General features: G+C 40.5%; 1 protein-coding gene and 1 long non-coding RNA gene across 8 annotated transcripts in view; one reads left to right on the top strand and one right to left on the bottom strand.

The window, feature by feature from the left end:
- Positions 1 to 25808, bottom strand: part of cep131 (centrosomal protein 131) — a 118659-nt gene that overhangs the window by 43331 nt on the left and 49520 nt on the right. For 6 of the 7 annotated variants that reach the window (XR_011354850.1, XM_069929935.1, XM_069929934.1 and 3 more), the window contains 6 exons: positions 19364 to 19474; positions 11420 to 11588; positions 10181 to 10257; positions 8872 to 9060; positions 3763 to 3954; positions 2702 to 2839 (listed from right to left, as the gene is read on the bottom strand). Coding sequence is in view for 6 of the 7 variants with exons in the window: in XM_069929935.1 (XP_069786036.1) it covers positions 2702 to 2839; positions 3763 to 3954; positions 8872 to 9060; positions 10181 to 10257; positions 11420 to 11588; positions 19364 to 19474 (876 nt within the window). In the remaining variant the exon portion in view is untranslated. The remainder of the gene's footprint in view (positions 1 to 2701; positions 2840 to 3762; positions 3955 to 8871; positions 9061 to 10180; positions 10258 to 11419; positions 11589 to 19363; positions 19475 to 25808) is intronic. The other variant, XM_069929938.1, reaches the window with a different exon arrangement.
- Positions 518 to 6092, top strand: LOC138759468 (uncharacterized). The gene is made up of 3 exons (XR_011354852.1): positions 518 to 641; positions 2963 to 3101; positions 3733 to 6092. It is a non-coding gene; the product is annotated as an uncharacterized lncRNA (long non-coding RNA).

Below are 25808 nucleotides of genomic sequence, written 5' to 3'. Positions count from 1 at the left end.
CACCGTATTTTAAGTCCTTGTGTTCCATTTTTTCTGATTCTGCTGCTCAATATTCTGACGATCAGACAGATTTTAGAGGGCAGTGGAGTCCGCAAGGTGCTCGGGATCGGCAGCAATAGAGAGTGAGAAGGATTCGAAGATAGATAACGGAAGGAAATCAATCATTTTACTCTACAGTATCACGAGTAGGGCAATCCACTGACATGCGTCCATTCCTAGATAGGACCGGTCATTCAGAATGGAATACGGACATATGTCAGGGAGTACTTGTACAACTAATTTAAATAATTGTAGCGTGCAGAAGCTGTCACCTGCCCTATTAGGGCAATTTAAGTTCAAAACCCACAAGACAGTTGTGGAATACAAGCTCAGTTAATAATTTGATTTTTAATTTAGAGATAGAGCATGGTTACAGGCACTTCCAGCCCACACCATCCAAAATCATCCATGTGACCAATTAACATTAACCCGGACGTCTTTAGATACAAAGATCACTGCAAACCCTGGTCACTGGCATTGTAACAGTATTGCACTAACCATGTTGCCTCATATCTGGACTGTGTAACACATCTGGTTCACAGGTGTCTGCCAATGTGCAACTCCAGACTCATATCAACACGGTTGACCTCCGAAACTTCCTGGTAAGTCCCTTTGTTTGGGTAATTAAGCTTAGGATCAATGATTGCCAGCCAGTTTTTTTTTAAAAAAGCTTGAAACTCAGGCCTCTCGAGTAAGGAACCTTTTTTTTCCCCTATTTCATCATGGATTGAACACTTAGTTCAAATAAGCTGGTTCAGTTGTGGTCATTTCCTGAGCAATGTAATACGTGCCAAAGCAGAACTTGGAAGAAAGAAATGCTTTCCTATTGCTTTGTTTAGCACAGAAGTAAATTAATATTCAGTTTGTCTCACAAAGTATTGACATAAAGTAGGAATTCCATTTGTTTAAGTCCTCAACCTTAGAATTTATTTTTTTGACTATCCTATCAGAATAGGTGGTAATCTCTGTACCAAAAATCATTTGAAATCACTGCAATTAGGTATTAGAATTAAATTATCAATGATAAAACACAGGATTTTGTTGATACCGTGGTTAAGTGAAAAAACACAAATGCTGGAGAAACTCAGGTCAAACAGTGCCTTTTATATAGCAACGGTGAAGATCACCAACTTTTCAGGCTGGAGCCCTTCATCAAGTTGTGGGGGAACATGAGAGATGTTTGAATGAAAGGGGGAAGGGGGGGTGGTGAGGGTGGGAGATGATAGTAGAGAAAGGAAGTAGGAACTGGAATAATTAGTGGGGGTAGTGGGGGGGGAGGCAAGCTGATTAGTGGAATAGTAGAATTAGTGGAGTTGGGGAGTGCCCAGATGAAAAATGAATTGTTCCTCCAATCTGCAGGTGGTCAGGGTGGGGTAATGTGAAAGGCCATGGACAGACATGTGAGCTTGAGAGAGATTCAGGATTGAAATGGTTGGCTACGGGGCGGTCACTTTTGTTGCGGACAGAGAGGAGGTGCTGGGCGAAGGCCATAATGTAGAGAAGGCCACAGAGGGTGCACCAGATGCAGTAAATGAATTCTTTGGAGGTACAGATAAAGTGTTGCTTCACCTGAAAGCTGTGTTTGGGGCCTTGGACAGTGATGAGGGAGAAGGTGTGGGTGCAGGTATTACACCTCCTACGACCACAGTGGAAGGTGCCGGAGGTGGCAATGGGTGGGGAGGGAAGAGTGCACAAGGGAGTGACGGAGGAAGCAGTCCCTACGGAAAGCTGAGAGGGGAGAAGGAAAAATGGTAGTGGGGTCCTGAAGTAAGTGCCAGAAATTCCGGCGGCTAATGTGTTGGATGCAGAGGCTGGTGGGGTGATAGGTGAGGACAAGGAGGATTCTGTGTTTATTGTTTCTAGAGTTATCTCCTCCATTCCCCTCTCATCTGCTCTAACCAGCACCTCCTCTCTGTCCACAACAAAAGCGGCCTCCTCGAAGCCAACCATTTCAATCCTGAGTCACATTCTCAAGCTCACATGTCCATGGCCTTTCACACTACCCCACCCTGACCACCCGCAGATTGGAGGAACAACACCTCATTTTTCATCTGGGCACTCACCAACCCTTGGGCATGAACATTGAGTTCACTGCATTCCACCAATCAGCTTGCCTTTCCCCCACCCCCCCTTAACTAGTTATTCCAGTACCTACTTACTTTCTCTCCACCTCGTTTCGACTCCTCCCCCCCCCCCATCTTGTGGTGTCCCCCACCCCCCTTCCACCTATCATCTCTCACTCTCACCACCCCCCCTTTTGTTCCGACATCTCTCTTGTTCCCTCATACCTTAATGAAGGGCTCCACCCTGAAATGATGCAGCTTCACCTTTGTTATACAAAGGCACTGTTTGACCTGAGTTTCTCCAGCATGTGTGTTTTTTTCAAATTATCAAATGATGTTCAACAATGCACAAGATTTAGAATACGAGAGCATCCAAGCATCCAGTGTCACTATTACCATAGCCTGATTTGGTGTCACTGTGGAGTTGGGCAACTCCAACTAAAATTTACTTTAACATATAACGGGACCATCTACATTAGTTTCTATCCCGAAGCCTTGTGGTAAGGAATTTTCATTGCACAAGTTTGGCAGTGACCCACTTCCATCACCCTCCAAAATTAATGATAAGCTTATATTATGGAGACACATTTGCCATTTACCAAGGCAGTCTGTAACATCGCAACAGTATGTTTCTTCTCTTCACATTCCAGTTTTAACCTCATCATTGAGCTGGTCACCTCGGACGCCATGACTGAAGTCTGCTCCAGGTGCACCTGTTCCTCTTCTGATAATAAACCCTAGAGATGGGACACAGCAAGTTATGATGTTCTCAGCCAAGAGTGTAGATTAAACTTTAATTAATTTTTTTTAAAAGAGTGAAGTTTAACTCCAGGTTTCTTCTTTCCCCTCCTTCAACAAAGGAAAATTCAATGTGTGCAGCTGTGACTTGCCTGTTGCACCACTAAAATGTAAACTCAATCAGCAACTACAAAAAGGACCAAAGCTGGAAATACATTAGCTTGGACAAGACGTGGAGAGAGGAAGAGGCATTGGTGTCAGGTAAATTATTTCAGCTATGTACACTTTATTGCAGAAGGCGACTCTCAAACAGGGGATACATTGGTCCATACAGCGATGGGAGACGGATTTAAATATTTTAAAAATGTTTTAATAATTTTTTTGTTTATTACTTCACTGTAAACATATCAATAATATATAAATATTCATCATTAAAATACAGTGACATTTTCTTTTCCCCTCTTCCTCCCACCCTCCCTATCCCCATAATGTAAAGTAAGAAATAAAAAGAAAACATAAACAATAAAAGAACAAAAGAAGAAAGAGAAATCATGTCATTCAAAATTCCATATTTAAGTATTGTCGTGCTTTACATTATTGCTACTCCTGCTCCACATTCCAGCCTGCATTTGCGCGTTACATTTCCCAAGCATTGCCACCGATGGGTCATCAGTAGTGACCGGTCCTACTCAAGGCACATGTAAAAGCAGCCATAACACTTTATATAGCAACGGTGAAGATACATGAGCCCTTCATCAAGGTATTTTAAGCTGAAGCCCTTTATATAATTACCTTTGCATTTCTTTACCAAAAGAAGATCGAAAGCAAAAATATTTATCAATTATTACAATCATTTGCATTTTTATTTAAAAATCTTTGGTTTTGATTCTAGAGCTGCAAGAAATTTGCTAGTGTGACTTGCCGGTCTTGGAGCCACTGAGGAACAGGACGTTGGGCGCTCTTGCTCAGAGTTCTCCATCTCATCTAGGAAATTCATTATGCTCTTCAGCTTCGCTTCAGACAGCAGAGTGCCATCCTCAGGTCGATCTGAAGCCTCTTCAATTTGTCCTAGCTTCTCTAAGTTGTCTGCTGTCAGGGATGTTGCATCGCCATCCTGTTTATTGAAAAAGGAGAGTAGAGCAATTGGAAGGATCGGCCAAATTATGCTTTTCAAACAAGATCAGAAATCAAGATCAAGTCATGACATTCAGTGTTTTGTGGCAGCGTCACAGTGCAAACGTTCAGATTATAACCGTCTTACGACATTACTATACAGAAAAAAGTAAAAATAATAGTGTACGAAAAGTAAGGCAGTGACGTTGATTCATTGATTGTTCGGGAATCTGATGGCAGCGGGGAAGAAGCTGTCCCTGTGCCACTGAGTGCTCTTCTTTAGGCTCCTGTACCTTTTTCCCAAATGTAGCAGAGTGAAGAGTGCATGGCCTGGGTGTTGGGAGTTTTTGAGGATAGAGGCTGCATTTTTAAGACATCGCCTCATATAGATGTCTTTGATTGAGTGGAGTCTGGTGCCTGTGATGATGCAGGCCGAGTTAACAACCCTCTGGAGTTTATTCTTGCCCCAAGAGCTGGTGTCTCCATACCAGGCAGTGATGCAGCCAGCCAGAATGCTCTCCACGGTACACCTGTCGAAGTTTATGAGTCTTCATTGACATACCAAATCTCCTCAGACACCTCACCAAGTATAGCCACTGGCGAGCCTTCCTTGTGATTGCGTCAACGTGGAGGCTCCAGGACAGATTCTCGGAGATGTTGACACCCAAGAATTTGAAGTTCTTGACCCTCTCCATGACTGAACCCTCAATGAGGACTGGGTCATGTTCCCGACTTCCTCCTGAAGTCCACAATCATCTCCTTGGTTTTTCTGACATTGAGCGCAAAGTTGTCATTACATTATTCAACAAGCTTATTTATCTCCCTCTTATACGCTTCCTCATTGCCATTTGTGATTCTGCCAACAACTGTGGTGTCATCTGCAAACTTGTAGATGGCATTGAAATTGTGCCTGACCACACAGTTGTGGGTGTTTATTGAGTAGAGCCGTGGGCTAAGCACACATACTTGGGGTGCACCTATGTTGATAATCAGTGAAGAGGAGACTTTGTTTCCAATTCGTACTGACTGTGGTCTTCCAATGAGAAAGTCAAGGATTCAGTTGCGGGGGTGGAGCGATTTTGACAATAGGTGAATTGCAGTTAGTCCAGATCTTTGCTTAGGTACATGTTAATTCTGGCCATGACCAAACATTTCATCATAGTAGAAGTTAGTGCTACTGGGTGGTAGTCACTGAGGCAGCTCACACTACTTTTCTTGGGCACCGGGATGATTGATGTCTTTTTGAAGCAGGTGGGAACCTCTGACTGCCACAATGAAAGATTGAAAATGTCCATAAACACTCCAGCTAGTTGGTTGGCGCAGATTTTCAGTACCCTGCCAGGGCCTGGCGCCTTGTGAGGGTTCACACTCTTGAATGATGTTCTGATATCGCCCTCAAAGACAGATGTCACAGGATCCTCAGCTTTTTCAGGGATTCCAGTAGGCACTGTTTCGTTGTTCTTCTCAAAGCAGGAATAGAAGGTGTTCAGCTCATTGGGTAGTGAAGCATCGCAGCCATCTATAGTATTTTCCCTCGCTTCGTAGGCTGTAATGGACTCCACTCCCTGCCATAGCTGACGTGTATCTGTCTGTCTAGCTTCCTTCAGATTTGCCACTTTGCTTCAGAGATGGCCTTCCACAGGTCATACCTGGACTTCTTGTAAAGATCCAAATCCCCGGCCAGCCCTTGTTCTCGCCCTCAGCAGGTTGCAAATTCTCAAATTCATCCAGGGCTTCTGGTTGGGGAACACCCAGTATTTGCGCATGGGCACACACTCATTCACAAAGATCTTGATGAAGTCAGCAACATCTGTTGTATATTCATTCAAGTCTATGGCTAAGTTCTTGAATATATTCCAGTCCACCGATTTAAAACAGTCCTGCAGATGCTCGTCCGTCTCCCTCAACTATACCTTTGCTGTCTTCACCACTGGTGCTGTGGTCTTTAGTCTCTGCTTGTGCGCCAGGATAGAAGTACAGCCAGGTGTTCAGACTTGCCGAATTGCGGTCATAATTTGGCTCTGTAGGTATTCTTAATGGTGGTGTAGGAGTGGTCAAGTGTGTTGGTTCCCTTGGTCTCACATGTGACATGTTGGTGGAAGTTTGTCACAGACTTCTTCAGGTTGGATCAGGATGTGCTACCTCATGGCTGTTTATCACAGCACTCAGTCTCTCCAGTGCCAGCCTGATGTTGGCCTGGGGCAGAATGTACACTGTGACCAGGATGATGCTGGTTGAACTCAATGGGTCAGGCAGCATCCATGGAGAGGAAATAGACAGCCTATGTTTCAGGTTGGGACCCTGTTTGATTCCAGAATGTGCAAACTCGTGTCTTTGGAAAATGTTCTTTCATGGCGACTCAGTCCAAAATCCTGGGGGAAACAGGACTGGGACATGATGTAGCACGATGAATTGAGGATGACACAAATGATGCCTCCCTTGATTTTTTAGATGCCTGTGATTGGTCAGCATGATGGAGGGTGTAGCCCTTGGGCTGCAGCGCCGTGTCCATGACGTCCACGTTTTGTCACGTTTCTGTAAAGCACATCACACAGCCCTCCCTAATGTCTCTCTGATGCCAAAGTCTGGTTGGAGTTCATCAGGCTTGTTCTCCAGGGACTGTGCATTGGCCAGAAATATGGCAGGGAGCAGAAGCCTCAGGTCCCAGCATCTCAACTTGACCTGTAGCTCCCCTCTGTGTCCACATGGTCAGGTCTTCTTTATCTGGTCCGTGGGTCCACTGCTGATAGTTCCCATGGTATTTAAATTGTTCATGCACTGTCTCTTTAAATTCTCTGCTATGTTTAAATGTGCTGAGCATCTTTGACTACCACGAAGTTTAAATGGCCCGTTCTCTATTTAAAACTCCAGCAGTGGTGGTGTTGTACTTGTGTGAGCTGCTTAAAGGTCCCTCTTGACGGAGACTGACAATTCCAAGGTATGCCAGTGATCATAGGACATCAAGGTTGTTGGGCAAGTTTGATTTTAGGTTTCTAATTTTTCTGTTTGATTTTTAGAAGTTCTGAATGGGAATATCTGATTATTCCCATCAGAGCTGCTCGCAAAGAGCCGCTGCTATAAGGCGCCATTTTGTTCTTAATACTGCTGTTTTCTACCATACAAGTACAAAAAATGAATCTTACAGCAGTCTTTTGGAAACCGCAAGTGTGCAAGTTATTTGATCGTTTCCTTTTTTGCTGTTGTTCAATCATTCACCCAAGAGATAGTTCTGTACTGACCATAACACAATTTCAAACACAACAATCAACATTTGGGTAGGTAGACCACAGCCAATTTTATTCATATCTTTGTCACTGAACTTTTCTTCAATAGTTCCACCTGATATGTTGCCATGGGTTACCACTGGGAGCTCTGGTTTCTTACCACCCTTCAAAACGTACTGGGGGTTGTAGGTCAATTGGATGCCATGGGTTTGTGGGTTGAAAGAGCATTTAGCAAATGGTGAGAGTCAGTGCAGAATAATGACACACCTGAACATGTTTAACTCTCGTATCAACATAGATAAACACCATGTTAAAAGGCTCTTTCAACCCACTATACTCCTTTATCCTCAACTTCAATTTGCCCTGCAGCTTTATCCTGAAATAAATGATTTGGGTAAGGCATGCTTTCAAATTGAAGGAAAGGGGAGGAATTGTGTTAGCAAGATGGATCACTGCTGGACAGTTTCACCAAACAACCCCTCCTTTACCCTGCTGGACAGTTTCACCAAACAATCCCTCCTTTACCCTTTGAGAGGTAACAGAAAAACATTCTAGTGGGGAGAGGGGGAGTGGGAGACAAGATCAGCCAGAAAGATGGAAGGAATGGTAGCAAATGAAATTTACTCCAGACAAATGTGAGGTAATAGATTTTTAGGTCGTTTAATGCTGGCAGGACAAAGAGGAGGAATCTCAGGTCGTTGATATACAGAGGAATTTTGGGGTGCAAGTTCATAGCTAGCTGAAAGTGGTGACAGGGTGGTGAAGAAGGCATTTACATTGTTTGCTTTTATTGGCAAGAGTTGGACCATCATTTTGCAATGGTACAAGATATTGATTAGTTCACACTGGGAATATTGACTGCGTTTTTGCTCTCCACACTACATAAAAGATATGGTAGCATTGGAAAGAGTGCAGATAAGGTTCATCAGGATCTGCCAGGTGGTTGGAGAGATTGCAAAAAGCTGGTAACATTGGAGCACAGCAGCTTTATGGATGCTTAGAAAATGATGAGGGGTTTAGAAATTGTAGATAGTCACAGTGTGTTTCCAAGGGTAGGGTAAGAATGTGGAGGTAAGCCAATGTAGTCCCTTCTCCTGGAAGTTATAGAATTCGGCAGACCATGATGTTCCAGGATTTTAGACTGAGCAGCCATGAAAGAACATTTTCCAAAGACACGAGTTTGCACATGCTAGAATCAAGCAGGGTCCCAACCTGAAACATTGGCTGTCTATTTCTCTCCGTGGATGCTGCCTGACCCATTGAGTTCCTTCTGCAGTTTGTTTTTTGCTCGATTATTTTAAATGCCCAAACAATTATGCAATCAAACAGTTTGATACACAGGGGACTTTTGAATGTCACTCCTTAGAAGAATAGATAACCAAAATAAACCCCAAAGCATGCCATTTTTGGTTTAAGAAATCAGATGGGAATAGTTTCAGTGCACTATTACACCAGAATTTCCCACAGCTAAAGGCTTTCCTTAATGATCCCTAGATCAAATGTAAAGATCAGTGCCTTGTCCATTTTAAAGGCTACTCTCCTTATTGGACTTTATCTGAAAAATGCTTAATGGTTGTAGATCTTTAAGCATAAAGAAGTGATGAAGTATACCAGCACTCCATGCAACATAAAATAAACAGTACATAGCACGTGATCTGGTATCTTTCCTTCAAAAAGTTTTTTTTTTTAATTACCTCATCTATCCAAGCGTATTTATCTTTTTTGTAGACCTTTGGTTCTGGAAGTAATTCAGGTTCTTCCTCCAGCAGCTTCAGCGTGTCAAGAACATCATTCAGTGTCGTTTTAGACTGGGTTACACTCAGTGTTATTGTCTCCTGTTCCTCAACTGGCATTTCTCTCAGAATTACATCTTGTGATTGATTCTACAAAGCATTGAGATTAGTTGCTAAAGCAGTAACAGAATTGCATTATATATGATTCTTCATAATAACAAGGTCTCCCAATAAAAGATGCAACACTAATGGATTTCTTTTGAAGATTGGGGACCATTGTTTTGTAGGCAAGTACAGTTGCCAAACTGTCTGCATCAAAATGTTAGAGAAAATAACCAGGTCATCTGCTTGTGCAATGAGGGAAAGATGTCAGCAGCTGCTCTGGGAGAAATGATAAACTCCTTGAATGACAAGCTGATAGAACGAAGGATTAATGACTCAATAGAAAGAAAACAGTTCTAGCAATACAGCAATCCCCGAAATACAGCATTGAAATGATGATATAGCTCAGGAGTAATACTCCAACTACTGAGCCAAATTATCATCAATCAAAATGGTATGAAGTTAAGCTCAATGGCTACTTTTGATTAAAAAAACAATATCAATTAAATTAGCAGACAAAATAAAATCTGTTTTCATTCCTAAAATGTTTCCATGATGTTGTCAGACTACATGTTTACTACATTTTCGTCCTTGAATCAGATTTTCAGTATCTTTTTTTGTCAAGGTTATTGCAAGTGCTAATTTAGGTAAAAAATTAAAACAGATTTTTGGATGATTGTACTATTTAAGTATTTTTGGTAAACAAGGATGACATTTTTAATGTTATCGTAATATTCCTGCAATTTAACTATTTGATGGGATTGGAAAATGGAGACAGTAGGGTGAAATTGCCAGAATACTAATATATCCTTCTCTGTGAGGGATTGCTCATGTTTATATATAACATAAACCTCCCTCACAAAAGAATCAAATGTACCCATAAGGAAATCATAAGGAACTTCAGGATGCTCTCAGCATTGGACACAATTAATTTTTAGCCTAATCCTACCTCAGCACTGATAATAATTGCATTAACTCAGTTAACAAAATAAAATTAACCACTCTTAACCATACTAAAAACAGCAGGTCAGTAAGGATCTGTGAAAAGAAAAATAGATTCAATAAATCAGGTTGAAGATTCTTCATCAGAATTGATTTTCAATTAGCCATACTTTTGTCAGGTTGAATCACATCAGGTGATTAAATTTTACAACATTTCAACACATACCTGTAATTCTTCTGCCTTTATACACGGTCCAAGAGGAGATTCAGTTTTCTGTTTAGAATGCACTTCAAGATCTGTAGCTACATTAAAAAGATGTAGATAGGAATAAAGATGAAATGTTGACTTATTGTAAAAAAAAATTGCAAAATAGTCACAAGATTGAATAAGCTTTTGGATGGGTGAAGAGCAGAATACCAATACACTCTACGGTAGTGCAATATAGCCCAGTGAATCTGCACCAACCATCATGCACCTTTATACACTAATCTGACACCATCACATTTTCATTCTACCCTCATTCCCATCACTGGCACCAGGTTCTACATTAGTTGTTATTTACAGAAGCCATTTCACCTACCAACCTTCTCTGGGATGCGTGAGGAAACAGAGCACCGAGGAGAAAACTACATAGTCAGAAGCAGATTGTGCAAACTCCACAGAGATAGCATCAGTAGTGTAGGGTGAACCAGGTCGCTGGAGCTGTGGGGTACAGCTCTACCAGCTGCATCACCATGCTACTCATGGCTGCTCTTGTAAACAATGAATCTCTAAATTCATGAATAATTCACAGCTATACTATTGGGGAAAAACAGGTGAAAATTATCACTCATGCAATCTATACTTTTATGCCTCATTACAAAAGGTCAACAGAAGACAATGGCAACATTCGTCTCTTTCACTAGATAATTGTGTAAATATTGAAAAAAATATTGTATTTAGTGCTTGAATCAGAACTTCACAGCCAATATTGTGTGGCAAATGGACATCATTCTGTCAAATGGGAAAATTTGCACAGAAGCCAATATATTTTAACAAAATCTTTAATGTGCACTACTTGTTTATGCTTCTTATCCACTTTTTAAAATGTTTTTTTCCGCCCACGATAGAGAGATTATGAAGGGAAAGGGCAAAGCACTTTCTGCGAGGGTTTAACGTTACAGAAGCTGTGAAAAATCCCAGAAACTTCACTTTTTGGATTTCTAGAATTTCTGCATCAAATTTACACTAAAATTAACTGACCTACCCTGGAGAAATATGCCCATATCCATATCTTTGTGCTGCACAACTAGGTCATAAAATGTTATTATACTGAAACACTGATGGCAATAGGCTAAAGTGCAGCAAGAATGGAGTGTATCCTTGGAAAAAAAAATCACCAAGAAAGATGAATCCAGCAAATTTTTCTTCCTCATCATATTTTGTTCACCTGCTTTCCACAATGAATCACATGCCATCCCATACCTGAATTTCTAGATTTGACTTGACTATGGACTAGACTCTTATTATTTACAGGCACAGTTTTGGTTGCTTTTCTCTTAGAAATCTTTCCCTTTTCTCTCAGTGCAGCAATTTCTTCCTCACTAATTCTTTTATCTTCTGCCATCTTCTCTGCCCGTTTCTGTTGAAGTTCCTATAACAAACACAATTTCAGTTCATTAACATTCAGGTTAACGGCAAGCTAATACCACACATTTCATTCTAGATCAATTTCAGTTCATTAACATTTAGGTTACTGGCAAGCTAATACCACACATTTCATTCTAGATCAATTTCAGTTCATTAACATTTAGGTTACTGGCAAGCTAATACCACACATTTCATTCTAGATCAATTTCAGTTCATTAACATTTAGGTTACTGGCAAGCTAATACCACACATTTCATTCTAGATCAATTTCAGTTCATTAACATTCAGGTTACCGGCAAGCTAATACCACACATTTCATTCTAGATCAATTTCAGTTCATTAACATTCAGGTTACCGGCAAGCTAATACCACACATTTCATTCTAGATCAATTTCAGTTCATTAACATTCAGGTTACCGGCAAGCTAATACCACACATTTCATTCTAGATCAATTTCAGTTCATTAACATTCAGGTTACCGGCAAGCTAATACCACACATTTCATTCTAGATCAATTTCCGTTCATTAACATTCAGGTTACCGGCAAGCTAATACCACACATTTCATTCTAGATCAATTTCCGTTCATTAACATTCAGGTTACCGGCAAGCTAATACCACACATTTCATTCTAGATCAATTTCAGTTCATTAACATTCAGGTTACCGGCAAGCTAATACCACACATTTCATTCTAGATCAATTTCAGTTCATTAACATTCAGGTTACCGGCAAGCTAATACCATACATTTCATTCTAGATCAATTTCAGTTCATTAACATTCAGGTTACCGGCAAGCTAATACCACAAATTTCATTCTAGATCAATTTCAGTTCATTAACATTCAGGTTACCGGCTAGCTAATACCACACATTTCATTCTAGATCAATTTCAGTTCATTAACATTCAGGTTACCGGCAAGCTAATACCATACATTTCATTCTAGATCAATTTCAGTTCATTAACATTCAGGTTACCGGCAAGCTAATACCACAAATTTCATTCTAGATCAATTTCTGTTCATTAACATTCAGGTTACCGGCAAGCTAATACCACACATTTCATTCTAGATCAATTTCAGTTCATTAACATTCAGGTTACCGGCAAGCTAATACCACACATTTCATTCTAGATCAATTTCAGTTCATTAACATTCAGGTTACCGGCAAGCTAATACCACACATTTCATTCTAGATCAATTTCAGTTCATTAACATTCAGGTTACCGGCAAGCTAATACCACACATTTCATTCTAGATCAATTTCAGTTCATTAACATTCAGGTTACCGGCAAGCTAATACCACACATTTCATTCTAGATCAATTTCAGTTCATTAACATTCAGGTTACCGGCAAGCTAATACCACACATTTCATTCTAGATCAATTTCAGTTCATTAACATTCAGGTTACCGGCAAGCTAATACCACACATTTCATTCTAGATCAATTTCAGTTCATTAACATTCAGGTTACCGGCAAGCTAATACCACACATTTCATTCTAGATCAATTTCAGTTCATTAACATTTAGGTTACCGGCAAGCTAATACCACACATTTCATTCTAGATCAATTTCAGTTCATTAACATTCAGGTTACCGGCAAGCTAATACCACACATTTCATTCTAGATCAATTTCAGTTCATTAATATTCAGGTTCTTTGGCTTGGCTTCGCGGACGAAGATTTATGGAGGGGGTAAAAAAGTCCACGTCAGCTGCAGGCTCGTTTGTGGCTGACCAGTCCGATGCGGGACAGGCAGACACGATTGCAGCGGTTGCAAGGGAAAATTGGTTGGTTGGGGTTGGGTGTTGGGTTTTTCCTCCTTTGCCTTTTGTCAGTGAGGTGGGCTCTGCGGTCTTCTTCAAAGGAGGCTGCTGCCCGCCAAACTGTGAGGCGCCAAGATGCACGGTTTGAGGCGTTATCAGCCCACTGGCGGTGGTCAATGTGGCAGGCACCAAGAGATTTCTTTAGGCAGTCCTTGTACCTTTTCTTTGGTGCACCTCTGTCACGGTGGCCAGTGGAGAGCTCGCCATATAATACGATCTTGGGAAGGCGATGGTCCTCCATTCTGGAGACGTGACCCATCCAGCGCAGCTGGATCTTCAGCAGCGTGGACTCGATGCTGTCGACCTCTGCCATCTCGAGTACCTCGACGTTAGGGGTGTGAGCGCTCCAATGGATGTTGAGGATGGAGCGGAGACAACGCTGGTGGAAGCGTTCTAGGAGCCGTAGGTGGTGCCGGTAGAGGACCCATGATTCGGAGCCGAACAGGAGTGTGGGTATGACAACGGCTCTGTATACGCTTATCTTTGTGAGGTTTTTCAGTTGGTTGTTTTTCCAGACTCTTTTGTGTAGTCTTCCAAAGGCGCTATTTGCCTTGGCGAGTCTGTTGTCTATCTCATTGTCGATCCTTGCATCTGATGAAATGGTGCAGCCGAGATAGGTAAACTGGTTGACCGTTTTGAGTTTTGTGTGCCCGATGGAGATGTGGGGGGGCTGGTAGTCATGGTGGGGAGCTGGCTGATGGAGGACCTCAGTTTTCTTCAGGCTGACTTCCAGGCCAAACATTTTGGCAGTTTCCGCAAAGCAGGACGTCAAGCGCTGAAGAGCTGGCTCTGAATGGGCAACTAAAGCGGCATCATCTGCAAAGAGTAGTTCACGGACAAGTTTCTCTTGTGTCTTGGTGTGAGCTTGCAGGCGCCTCAGATTGAAGAGACTGCCATCCGTGCGGTACCGGATGTAAACAGCGTCTTCATTGTTGGGGTCTTTCATGGCTTGGTTCAGCATCATGCTGAAGAAGATTGAAAAGAGGGTTGGTGCGAGAACACAGCCTTGCTTCACGCCATTGTTAATGGAGAAGGGTTCAGAGAGCTCATTGCTGTATCTGACCCGACCTTGTTGGTTTTCGTGCAGTTGGATAATCATGTTGAGGTTTAGTTACTGGCAAGCTAATACCACACATTTCATTCTAGATCAATTTCAGTTCATTAACATTCAGGTTACCGGCAAGCTAATACCACACATTTCATTCTAGATCAATTTCAGTTCATTAACATTCAGGTTACCGGCAAGCTAATACCACACATTTCATTCTAGATCAATTTCAGTTCATTAACATTCAGGTTACCGGCAAGCTAATACCACACATTTCATTCTAGATCAATTTCAGTTCATTAACATTCAGGTTACCGGCAAGCTAATACCACACATTTCATTCTAGATCAATCTCAGTTCATTAACATTCAGGTTACCGGCAAGCTAATACCACACATTTCATTCTAGATCAATTTCAGTTCATTAACATTCAGGTTACCGGCAAGCTAATACCACACATTTCATTCTAGATCAATTTCAGTTCATTAACATTCAGGTTACCGGCAAGCTAATACCACACATTTCATTCTAGATCAATTTCCATTCATTAACATTCAGGTTACCGGCAAGCTAATACCACACATTTCATTCTAGATCAATTTCAGTTCATTAACATTCAGGTTACCGGCAAGCTAATACCACACATTTCATTCTAGATCAATTTCAGTTCATTAACATTCAGGTTACCGGCAAGCTAATACCACACATTTCATTCTAGATCAATTTCAGTTCATTAACATTTAGGTTACCGGCAAGCTAATACCACACATTTCATTCTAGATCAATTTCAGTTCATTAACATTCAGGTTACCGGCAAGCTAATACCACACATTTCATTCTAGATCAATTTCAGTTCATTAATATTCAGGTTACTGGCAAGCTAATACCACACATTTCATTCTAGATCAATTTCAGTTCATTAACATTCAGGTTACCGGCAAGCTAATACCACACATTTCATTCTAGATCAATTTCAGTTCATTAACATTCAGGTTACCGGCAAGCTAATACCACACATTTCATTCTAGATCAATCTCAGTTCATTAACATTCAGGTTACCGGCAAGCTAATACCACACATTTCATTCTAGATCAATCTCAGTTCATTAACATTCAGGTTACCGGCAAGCTAATACCACACATTTCATTCTAGATCAATTTCAGTTCATTAACATTCAGGTTACTGGCAAGCTAATACCACACATTTCATTCTAGATCAATTTCAGTTCATTAACATTCAGGTTACCGGCAAGCTAATACCACACATTTCATTCTAGGTCAATTTCCTTATCTTTAAATAAAACATCATTGACAATTATAGGAATGGATGGTTTCAAATTAATGCGTCTTTGAAATTTTACAATCTCCTTTATGCACAAATTAAGATATTCTGCAGTAGTTGTCTTATTGATGTCAAATTTACAACCAATCAATTCTTTATCAATCCTTTTATTGATTTTAATATAAAACATACAATAGACAGAGGGAATAAGAATGGATATTTAAAAGATTACAATATACAACAATCAGTAAATAATAGTGTCTTCATCTCCCCATACTTCCCAAATTCACTTCATAGTAACACCCTCTATACTGATCTAAAAGGAAAAAAAAAACTGGAAGGCCTTGGATCAGCATTCATCAATCACATGAAGCCTGGTCCTCACCTGAAAGAAAAACTTAAATGGTATCAGGAAGGGACAATAAAATCAGAGGAAATGTGAGAATTTTTAGAAACTTGGGCACCAAGTTTCTTCAAATATAACAGAGGAATCAAATGTAGCACTTCTAATTTTCTCTAAATTCAAACAACCCATGGTTTGTGAAATCCATTGAACAGGTGGAGTGGGGTCCTTCCATTTAAGAATTGCTCTCCTAGCCATCAGGGCAGTAAAAGCTATTATCCAATGAGCAGAAGCCGGACATCGACTTGCATCTGTTCCTAAAACTCCAAGAGGAGCAGTTAAGGGATTTGGTTTTAAATCAATTGGGCGAATTACTGAAAGTGTACCAAAGATATCTTTCTGAAACTGGACAGGACCAAAACATATGGGTCACTTGCAAATTACATCCATCATATTAATCCATTGGATTAAAATTTGGAAAAATACATGCAAGCTTGTCCTTAGACATATGCTCTGTATGTAAAACTTTAAATTGAATAAGGGAGTGTCGAGCGCATATTGATGAGGTATTAACTAGTTTAAGAATCTTTTCCCACATGTCTGCAGGAAAAGACTTTTGGAGCTCCTGGTCCCACACCCTTTATTAGTCGAGACTGGTCGCAATGTTAATATCATACATGATTGCTATAAAACCCTTCTGAGACGAATTCAAACAAAAAAGAGCATGAACCATATCTGACTGATACGGCAAGGGAAATTTAGGTAATATAGCATTCAAAAACATGCAAATTAGGCAGACTATAATTGTTTGAAAGTTGATCAAAGGACACAAGATAACCCAAATCCCAAAAACATATAATACCCTTAACCTCTAAAAAGAAAAACCTCAGTTATTCACAGATGGCTGAAAAAGTGTTAGATAAAATAAAACCAGATAAAGTAAAAAAATTAAAACCAAAAAACCTCCAGAAATGAAACCTTATCCGTAATGTGTGCTGGGTATAGGATTAGCTATTGTTCACTAACCTTGGTAAGGGCAAAAGGAAGGGCAGCTCCCAATCGGGAAACTATCAAAAATAGCTCATCTGATTTCGATTCTAGATTTATCCAGAGCAGATGTTCAAGTTTATCAGAATAATAAATCCAAAATATGATATATCGAATATTAATTGCCCAATAGTAAAATCCAAGGTTAGGTAATGCCATGCCCCCATCCTTTTTCAACTTCTTTAATTGAGCATAATTTAGCCTAGCATTTTTATTCTGCCAAATATAAGAAGATATTCATGCAGTCCAAACCTGCAGGCAAATATTAGGTGAAGTAAAAACATACCAAAATGCTGGAGGAACTCATCTAGTCTTTTCAGCATTTATAGGAAGACATATTGCCGATGTTTCAGGCCTGAGCTCTTCTTCAAGGAATAAGCCAGAAATCTCAGAAAGTCTCAGAATTCAAACAATGGGTGGGGGGGAAGGAATGTGCCACAATAGCATGGATCTCACAGAGAGACAGAGACACAAACCGACCGACAGGGAGACACAGACCAACCAAAAGGGAGACACCCAGAGACAGCGTGAGTGAGAGCACAAGCGAAACTCCTCCATGAGTGCTCTGTGCATACAGCCCTTTCTCTGCCGCACGGAATTCTGGGAAAGAAGGTCCACATCACTCAAACTTCACTGGTGGAGGATAGGCACCCCTCTCTCCAGGGATGCCTGGTGATGATTGTGAAAGGATGCAAAGAACCGTTTAACAGGGGTCCAGAGAGAACGGCAAAAACGACTTCTTTAATCGGTTCATTAAACAGCCAAATTGCAGGATAGCCAGTGTGAAAGGGACAGACAGCGTGAAGTATGCACATGGCACCTTTGGCCTTTATTGGTGGGGTCAATGAGCCCAAGAGTTAGGACATTGTGACAGAGTAGGACAAAACCTTGGTGAGACTGCTCTTGGAGCAATGTTGCAGCTCTGGTTGCCATGCTGTAGGAACGATGTGAGTAATCTCAAGAGGGTACAGAAGAGAATGTTACCAGGACTGAAGTGCTTGAGCTACAGGGAGAGACAAGATAAGCTGAGACCATTTTCCATGCAATGAAGTAGGGTAAGAAACAACCTTATAAAATTTACAAAATCATAAAATGCATAGCTAAGGTGAATGGTCAGAATCATTTTGCCAGGGTTGGAGAGTCTAAAACTAGAGGACACAGATTTAAAATGAGATGGGAAGATTTAAGGGGATCAGATGGACAATTTTTCCCCCCTCACACAGAGGATAGGGGATAAATGGAATGAGCTACCAGAGGAGGTGGGTACAATTACAATTACAAAGACATTTAGCCAGGTACATGGATAGGAAGGGTTTTGAACACAGGCAAACACAGGCAAATAGGACTAGCTTAAGTAGACAACTTGGTTGGAATGGAGGGGTTCGTCTGAAGCGGTTCTTCCAAGCAGTAAAACTCTGCATCTAAGTCAGATATTATTGGCATGCAAGCTATCAAGGAATATAGATGTCATAGAAATAAATAAAAACGTGGCCCATTCAAGGTCTACATTACAACAATTTACAGCATACAAGAGATGCATTCAATTCATCTTGCCCATGCTGGCCAACTTTTTTTTTTGCTAATTCCATTATCTGGCTACGTCAATTCAAAAATCACATCCCTTAAGCAATTCAAAACTCTCTGAATTAGTTTTGTCACTGATGGCCACAATAAAATTAAAAACCTTGAAATGATAAACAGGAAAGGGGTATAGAAATTGTAATGCTACACAAACAAAAATCCGAGATATACTGTGCTAAAATTCTTCTTTTGAAGTTGCACAGGAGAAAACAAAGGAGATTCACTTGAAGATGATCTTGTGTTGGAGGAGTTTAGTTATGGGGGTGGATAGGCTGCAAGGCTAGATTGTTTTCTTGACCTGATAGAGTAGATAGAATTTTTTTCCCCCATGGTAGGTGTATCAAAAAACAAGAGCATACAGGTTAAGGCCAGAGGAAGGAATTTTAAAGTGGATCCAATGGGAAAGTGTTTTGACAGAGAGTGGTTGATAGAGCTGATAAAAGAGGTGGTGAAATCAGATACATTCACAATGTTCAAGAAGTGCTTAAGCATTTGAATAAGCAAGGCAAAAAGGCCCATTTCTACTCTGTAGATTTGCTGTCAAACTGCTTGAACCATCATGATAGTAAAAGGCTACTGGAGTGAAATAAACAAAAGTTATCAAACATAAAAGAAACACAAACATACTTAACCTATATGGAGAAATGTGGAATACCTGTATGGCTGCCTTCCTAGCCTGTCGAGCTTTCTCTTCACGGATCTTTCTCCTCTCCTCACTTTTTCTGCTCTGATGGACACTTTCAGCCAGCATTTCTTGCTCTTTTTCCTGACAGTAAATGTACCAACACATTATTGGTGATGCAGTGTTTAGTGGCCACTGAACTGCATTCTCATACCGCCCACTTTTCACATTATTTAAGTGTACATTTATCACAGGACATCGTTAACCTGCAGTTTCAAGAATTAGTTTTTACAAGGTGAGTTAGAAACATACATTTCATGCAGTTATAATTCGAGGAAGGAATGCTAACAATATTAAAGAACCCCTGAGAACTTTGATTTAAAGTTTGTTTTAAATATATATTAGTTATAATTAATTTCTCTCTCTCCACCTTCACTCCCATCCCATCATTCTCCAAAACAAAACCAGTAACCACTTCTTGCCAATATATTTGTACAAATAGCTGCTTCAGATAGTCTTTTTTTTTAAATTTTTTATTTTTCACACCATAAATCACATTAGCCATGATATACACTATTTCTTTTTCACACATATACAGTGACTTTTTCTCCCCCTCCCCCTTTCCTCCCAAACCACCCCCCCACCCCCCCCTCTCATCCATTTTAGGTATACAATCTAGGTTGCATTAAGCCAGTCAGACAATGTTGTCATTCAACAAAATTACACCAGAAATTCTACTGAGTCCATTCTTTTCTTTCCTTCTCCTTCCATCAACTTAGGTATTGTTTGTCCCCGGTAGGTTTTCGCTATTGTATTTAATGTAAGGCTCCTATACTTGTTCGAATATTTCAATATTATTTCTTAACCTATATGTTATTTTTTCTAATGGAATACATTTATTCATTTAAATTTAGTAGTTTCTTCCTTTTTAATTTGGTTATGTATTCCATTAATATTTAAAGACATATAGTTCAGCGTAGCCCTTTTATATTTTGTTTATCTTCTCTTTCCGTTTTTCCATCATTACCTTTCCTCCTTTTCCATTTCTGTTTTCTTATTTTCAACTCTTTATAAGACAACATTCCTACAACATCCAACATTTTCCTTATTCTCCTATTTCTATCTTATTTATCCCCAATCTCCCCTTCCCCTCCTGAGTTGTCCTTTATCCCTTGTCGGACAACCACATCTCCCCTCTCCATTTGGATTTGCGAATCCACTCGCAAGCGTCAACTGATTTTGCAGTGACCGCTATTTCCCCCCACCCCGCCTCCCCCAGAAAAGATTTCACTTTTCATATGTCACAAAGGTCACTCTTTTAATTCCCTCCTTATTCTCTCTATTCCATTACCTTCCCTTATTAATTCTTGTCTATACTATCTATATTTTCCTCTAAGTACAGATACATTCATGTATGCTCATTGTCTCTATTCACTCTTATACCTCTTTACCCGCATACATATCAATCGTGATCATTTTTACTCTCATTACCCATCTTCATCCCTCAGTCTATTTTTGTCTTTACCCACATACATATCAATCGTGATCATTTTAACTCTCATTACCCGTCTTCCTCCCTCAGTCTATTTTTGTAATTGTTCTGCAAATTTTCGTGCTTCTTCTGGATCCGAGAATAGTCTGTTTTGTTGTCCTGGAATAAATATTTTCAATACCGCTGGATGCTTTAGTATAAATTTATACCCTTTCTTCCATAAAATCGCCTTTGCTGTATTGAACTCTTTTCTCTTCTTTAGGAGTTCAAAACTTATATCTGGATAAATGAAGATTTTTTGCCCTTTATACTCCAGTGGTTTGTTGCCCTCTCTTACTTTTTCCATTGTCTTCTCCAGTACCTTTTCTCTTGTAGTATATCTTAGGAATTTTACTACAATAGATCTTGGTTTTTGTTGTGGTTGTGGTTTAGAGGCCAATACTCTATGTGCCCTTTCTATTTCCATTTCTTGCTGTAGTTCTGGACATCCTAGGGTCTTAGGGATCCACTCTTTTATAAACTCACTCATATTCTTGCCTTCTTCATCTTCCTTAAGGCCCACTATCTTTATGTTATTTCTTCTGTTATGGTTTTCCATTGTATCTATTTTTTGAGCTAGTAGTTCTTGTGTCTCTTTAGTTTTTTTATTAGATTTCTCCAATTTCTTTTTTAAGTCTTCTACCTCCATTTCTGCTGCTACTGCCCGCTCTTCCATCTTGTCCATTTTCTTTCCCATTTCTGTTAAGGTCATCTCCATTTTATTTATTTTCTCTTCTGTGTTGTTTATTCTTTTTCTTAAATCCTTAAATTCCTGTGTTTGCCATTCTTTAAATGACTCCATGTATCCTTTAATAAGAGCAAGTATATCCTTTACCTTGCCTTTCTTTTCTTCTTCTATTTCCCTGTATTCTTCCTCTTCTTCTTCCTCTGGGTTGGCCATCTGTTGTTTCTTTGGTGCCCTTTCCTCCTCTTCTTTCTTGTTTCCATTGTCTTCTGTGGTCTCTTCTTGCTGCAGGTGTTCTGCAGCTGTCGTTGCCGGCTGTGGAGATCGACTCCCCAGCTGGTCCCCCCTCCCGTCGGTGTTTTTTTTCATGCGCGGTTGCGCACTTTTACTCGGCTCAGCGAGCCATTTTTGTAGTCCATTATTTACCGACCTGAGGGAGCGGGTTTCTCTCTCCGCAGCGGGCCTCTTCGGACAGGTAAGGCCTTCACCTTTTTCCTCCTTTGTCTTCTCTTCCTCTCTTCTTACCGTTGCTTTCGATTTTTCTTTTTTTGTCGCCATCTTCTTTCCACCTTTATACTCACTTTTCTGTAACTTTTATTTCTGTGCCTTTGTGTTTTCCTTTGTTTTTCCCGACTTTTCTGGAGAGGGCTGGAGTTCACCGTCCGGCCACTACTCCATCACGTGACTCCTCCTCTTCAGATAGTCTTGAGGTCAAAACGTCCCTTAAGATTTTCTTTTTGTGGATCCAGGAAATTTTTTAAAATTACATTGTGTGGAATGTTTATAGAAACTGGGACTAATTCCTTTTAAGTCAAGAAGAATGAAAATGTGTGATGAGGCTACTCAAAAGGAGTGATGGAGACACAAGGAAACTTTTGGTAGAGAGTTGAAATCAAAAGGCAATGAGTAAAGCTCCCCCACCAAAAATAAAAAAACAAATAAACACGGAAAGAAACACGAAAGTCTGCAGACGCTGTGATTGTAGTAAAAACGCACAAATTCTGAAGGAACTCAGCTAGTCATGCGGTATCCATAGGATACTGATGGATAAAGATGTATTACCAACGTTTCGGGCCTGAAGGTATACCTTGAAGAAGGGCTCAGGCCTGAAACACACCTATGGACACTGCGAGACAGGTTATGGCTTTCAGAAGAGCACATCTTGTCTCAACTCTGGGAAAAAAAAGCAACAACTATGGGATACTTGTCATCTGGCTTGGCTTAGATAATTCCAATCATGAAAACCATTTTACTTTGTCCACACAAGAGCTGCAATTGAAAGATGAACAAACAAATCCACTGTGGAAACTTTAATTGGGTAAGCACATGTTACATCCACAAAAACAAACTACTTGAGGAGCCAAAGGAAGCAGAGTGCACCAATTCAAATGCAAAGTAGATAAATTTCCAAAAAGTTAAATTTTGGGATGACACACGAGTAAAGGAGACATGTTTATAAAGCAGTTTTGCCTTTTAACTGAGTCTGTAAAGGCTAATTGTTAGCTATTGATTCGTACCATAAGACATGATTTCCCATAGTGCTGTATCATGATTTCCCATAGCGCTGTATCATGATTTCCCATAGCGCAGTATCATGATTTCCCATAGCGCAGTATCATGATTTCCCATAGCGCTGTATCATGATTCGTACCATAAGACATGATTTCCCATAGTGCTGTATCATGATTTCCCATAGTGCTGTATCACGATTTCCCATAGTGCTGTATCACGATTTCCCATAGTGCTGTATCACGATTTCCCATAGTGCTGTATCATGATTCGTACCATAAGACATGATTTCCCATAGCGCTGTATCATGATTTCCCATAGTGCAGTATCATGATTTCCCATAGCGCTGTATCATGATTTCCCATAGCGCTGTATCATGATTTCCCATAGTGCTGTATCATGATTTCCCATAGTGCTATATCATGATTTCCCATAGTGCTGTATCATGTCAGGGTGACAGAATGTAAACTTGATGAATCCAGATCTTTTATAACAATATTGCCATGTTCCCTTTTGACAATAGGTGCTGGAGCAGGCCATTCCACCCATCGACCCAGCACTGCCATTCATTTAGATTATGTCTGATCTTCCTCTATCAGTGCCCTGTCCCTGCCTCCTCCCCATAACCCTTAAGAAGGTCCACAAGAACCTTATCTAATTCCCTCTTGAGCTTATCCAGAGAACCCGCCTCTTCCATCCTCTGCAGCAAACCATTCCACAGACCAACAACTCTCTAGGTAAAAAAGATTTTTCTCATCTCTGTTCTAAAGGGCCTTCCCTGGATTCTTAAACTATGGCCTCTAGTCCTACTCTCCCCCAATACAGGGAAGGTGTAATCAGTTTCTATCATGTCCAATCCCTTAATAATCTTGTATACCTCAATCATATCTCCCCTCATCCTTCTAAATTCCAACATATAAAACCCTAGTTTACCCAACCTTTCTGCCGACATCAATCCCGCCATCCCGGGAACTAACCTTGTGAATCTACGCTACACTCCTTCAATAGCGAGAATGTCCTTCCTCAAATTAGAAGACCAGAACTGGGCGCAATACTCCAGGTGTGGTCTCATTAGGGCCCTGTACAACTGCAGAAGGACATCTCTACTCCTATACTCTATTCCCTTTTTTATGAAGGCCAACATGCCATTTGCCTTTTTCAGTTTGTTGAACCTGCATGCTAGCTTTTAGAGACTGATGTACAAGTACACCTAGATCACATTGCACTTCCCCACTCCCTAACTTGACTCCATTTAAATAATAATCTACCATCCTGTTCCTGCCACCAAAGTGGATAACCTCACATTTATCCTCATTAAACTGCATCTTTCATGCATCCGCCCACTCACCTAACCTGTCCAAGTTCCCCTGCATTTTCCTAACATCCTCCTCACACTTCACACTGCCACCCAGTTTCGTGACATCTGCAAATTTGCTAATGTCATTTATAATCCCCTTATCTAAATCATTAATATAGATGATAAACAACTGAGGCCCCAGCACCAAGCCCTGTGAGACCCCACTTGTCACAACCTGCCATCCCAAAAGTAACACGTTAATCCAAACTCAGAGTTTCCTGTCTATCAACCAATTTTCTATCCATGTCAGCACTCTACCCCAAATACCGTGCTCTCTTATTTTGCCTAATCTCCTATGTGGGACCTGATCAAAAGCTTTCTGAAAGTCCAAGTCCACCACATCCACTGGCTCTCCCATGTAATAATCTTGTATACCTCAAGATATCTTGTATATCTCATCATCACATCCTCGAAAAGTTTCAGAGGATTAATGAAGCATGATTTTCCCTTCAAAAATCCAAGTTGACTTGTAATGATACTGTTATTTCTGTCAAAATGTTATGTTATTTCTTCTTTTATAATAGATTCTAATATCTTCCCCACCACTGACGTCAGGCTATAATTGCCCGTTCTCTCCCTCCTTCCATTCTTAAAAAGCAGCACATTAGCCACCCTCCAATCCACAGGTACCTCTCCTAAATCGATAGAACATTGGAAAATGTCGACCAACGCATCCACAATTTCAAGAGCAACCTCCCTAACCCCCCTGGGATGCACCATTATCAGCCATTCAATTTACCCAAGACCACATGCTTCCAAATCTGGATTTCCATCAATTCCTACATAACCGTTGGAATTTCTATCAATTCCTTTGATACCGCAGGACCTCTACCCCCTATCTGACCTTTACCTGCATCTTCCCTGGTGAAGACAGGTCCAAAGTATCTGTTAAACTCCTCAGCCATTTCCTTACTTCCTGTAATAATTTCACCTGTTTGTTTTTAAAGGGGCCAGTTTTGGTCCTAACTAATTTTTTTCCTCTTTATATACGTAAAGAGACTTTTACTATCACCTTCTACATTATTGGCTAGTTTACTTGCATACGTCATTTTTTCCTCCCATAGAGCCTTCTTAGTTATCTTCTGTTGCTCTTTGAAGGTTTCCCAATCCTCTAACTTCCCGCTCCTCTTTGCTATATTATACTTCCTCTCCTTGATCTTGATATTGTTCTTAACTTCCTTTGTCAGCCACAGGTGCCCTTTGCTCACCTTCGAGCCTTTCTTCCTCTTTGGAATGAACTGTTCCTGTAGCTTCTGAAAAATGCCCTGAAATACCTGCCATTTTTGTTCCACCGTTCTCCCAGACAGGGTGTCCTTCCACTGTATCTTGGCAAGCTTCTCCCTCATGGCTGCATAATCCCCTTTATTCAACTGTAATACCAATACTCTTTCTTTCC

The sequence above is a fragment of the Narcine bancroftii genome, chromosome 3 (genome assembly GCF_036971445.1).
Source record: "Narcine bancroftii isolate sNarBan1 chromosome 3, sNarBan1.hap1, whole genome shotgun sequence".
Lineage (NCBI taxonomy): Eukaryota > Metazoa > Chordata > Chondrichthyes > Torpediniformes > Narcinidae > Narcine > Narcine bancroftii.
The sequence above is the reverse complement of the archived record's forward strand: the minus strand, read 5'-3'. Positions and strand labels throughout refer to the sequence as shown.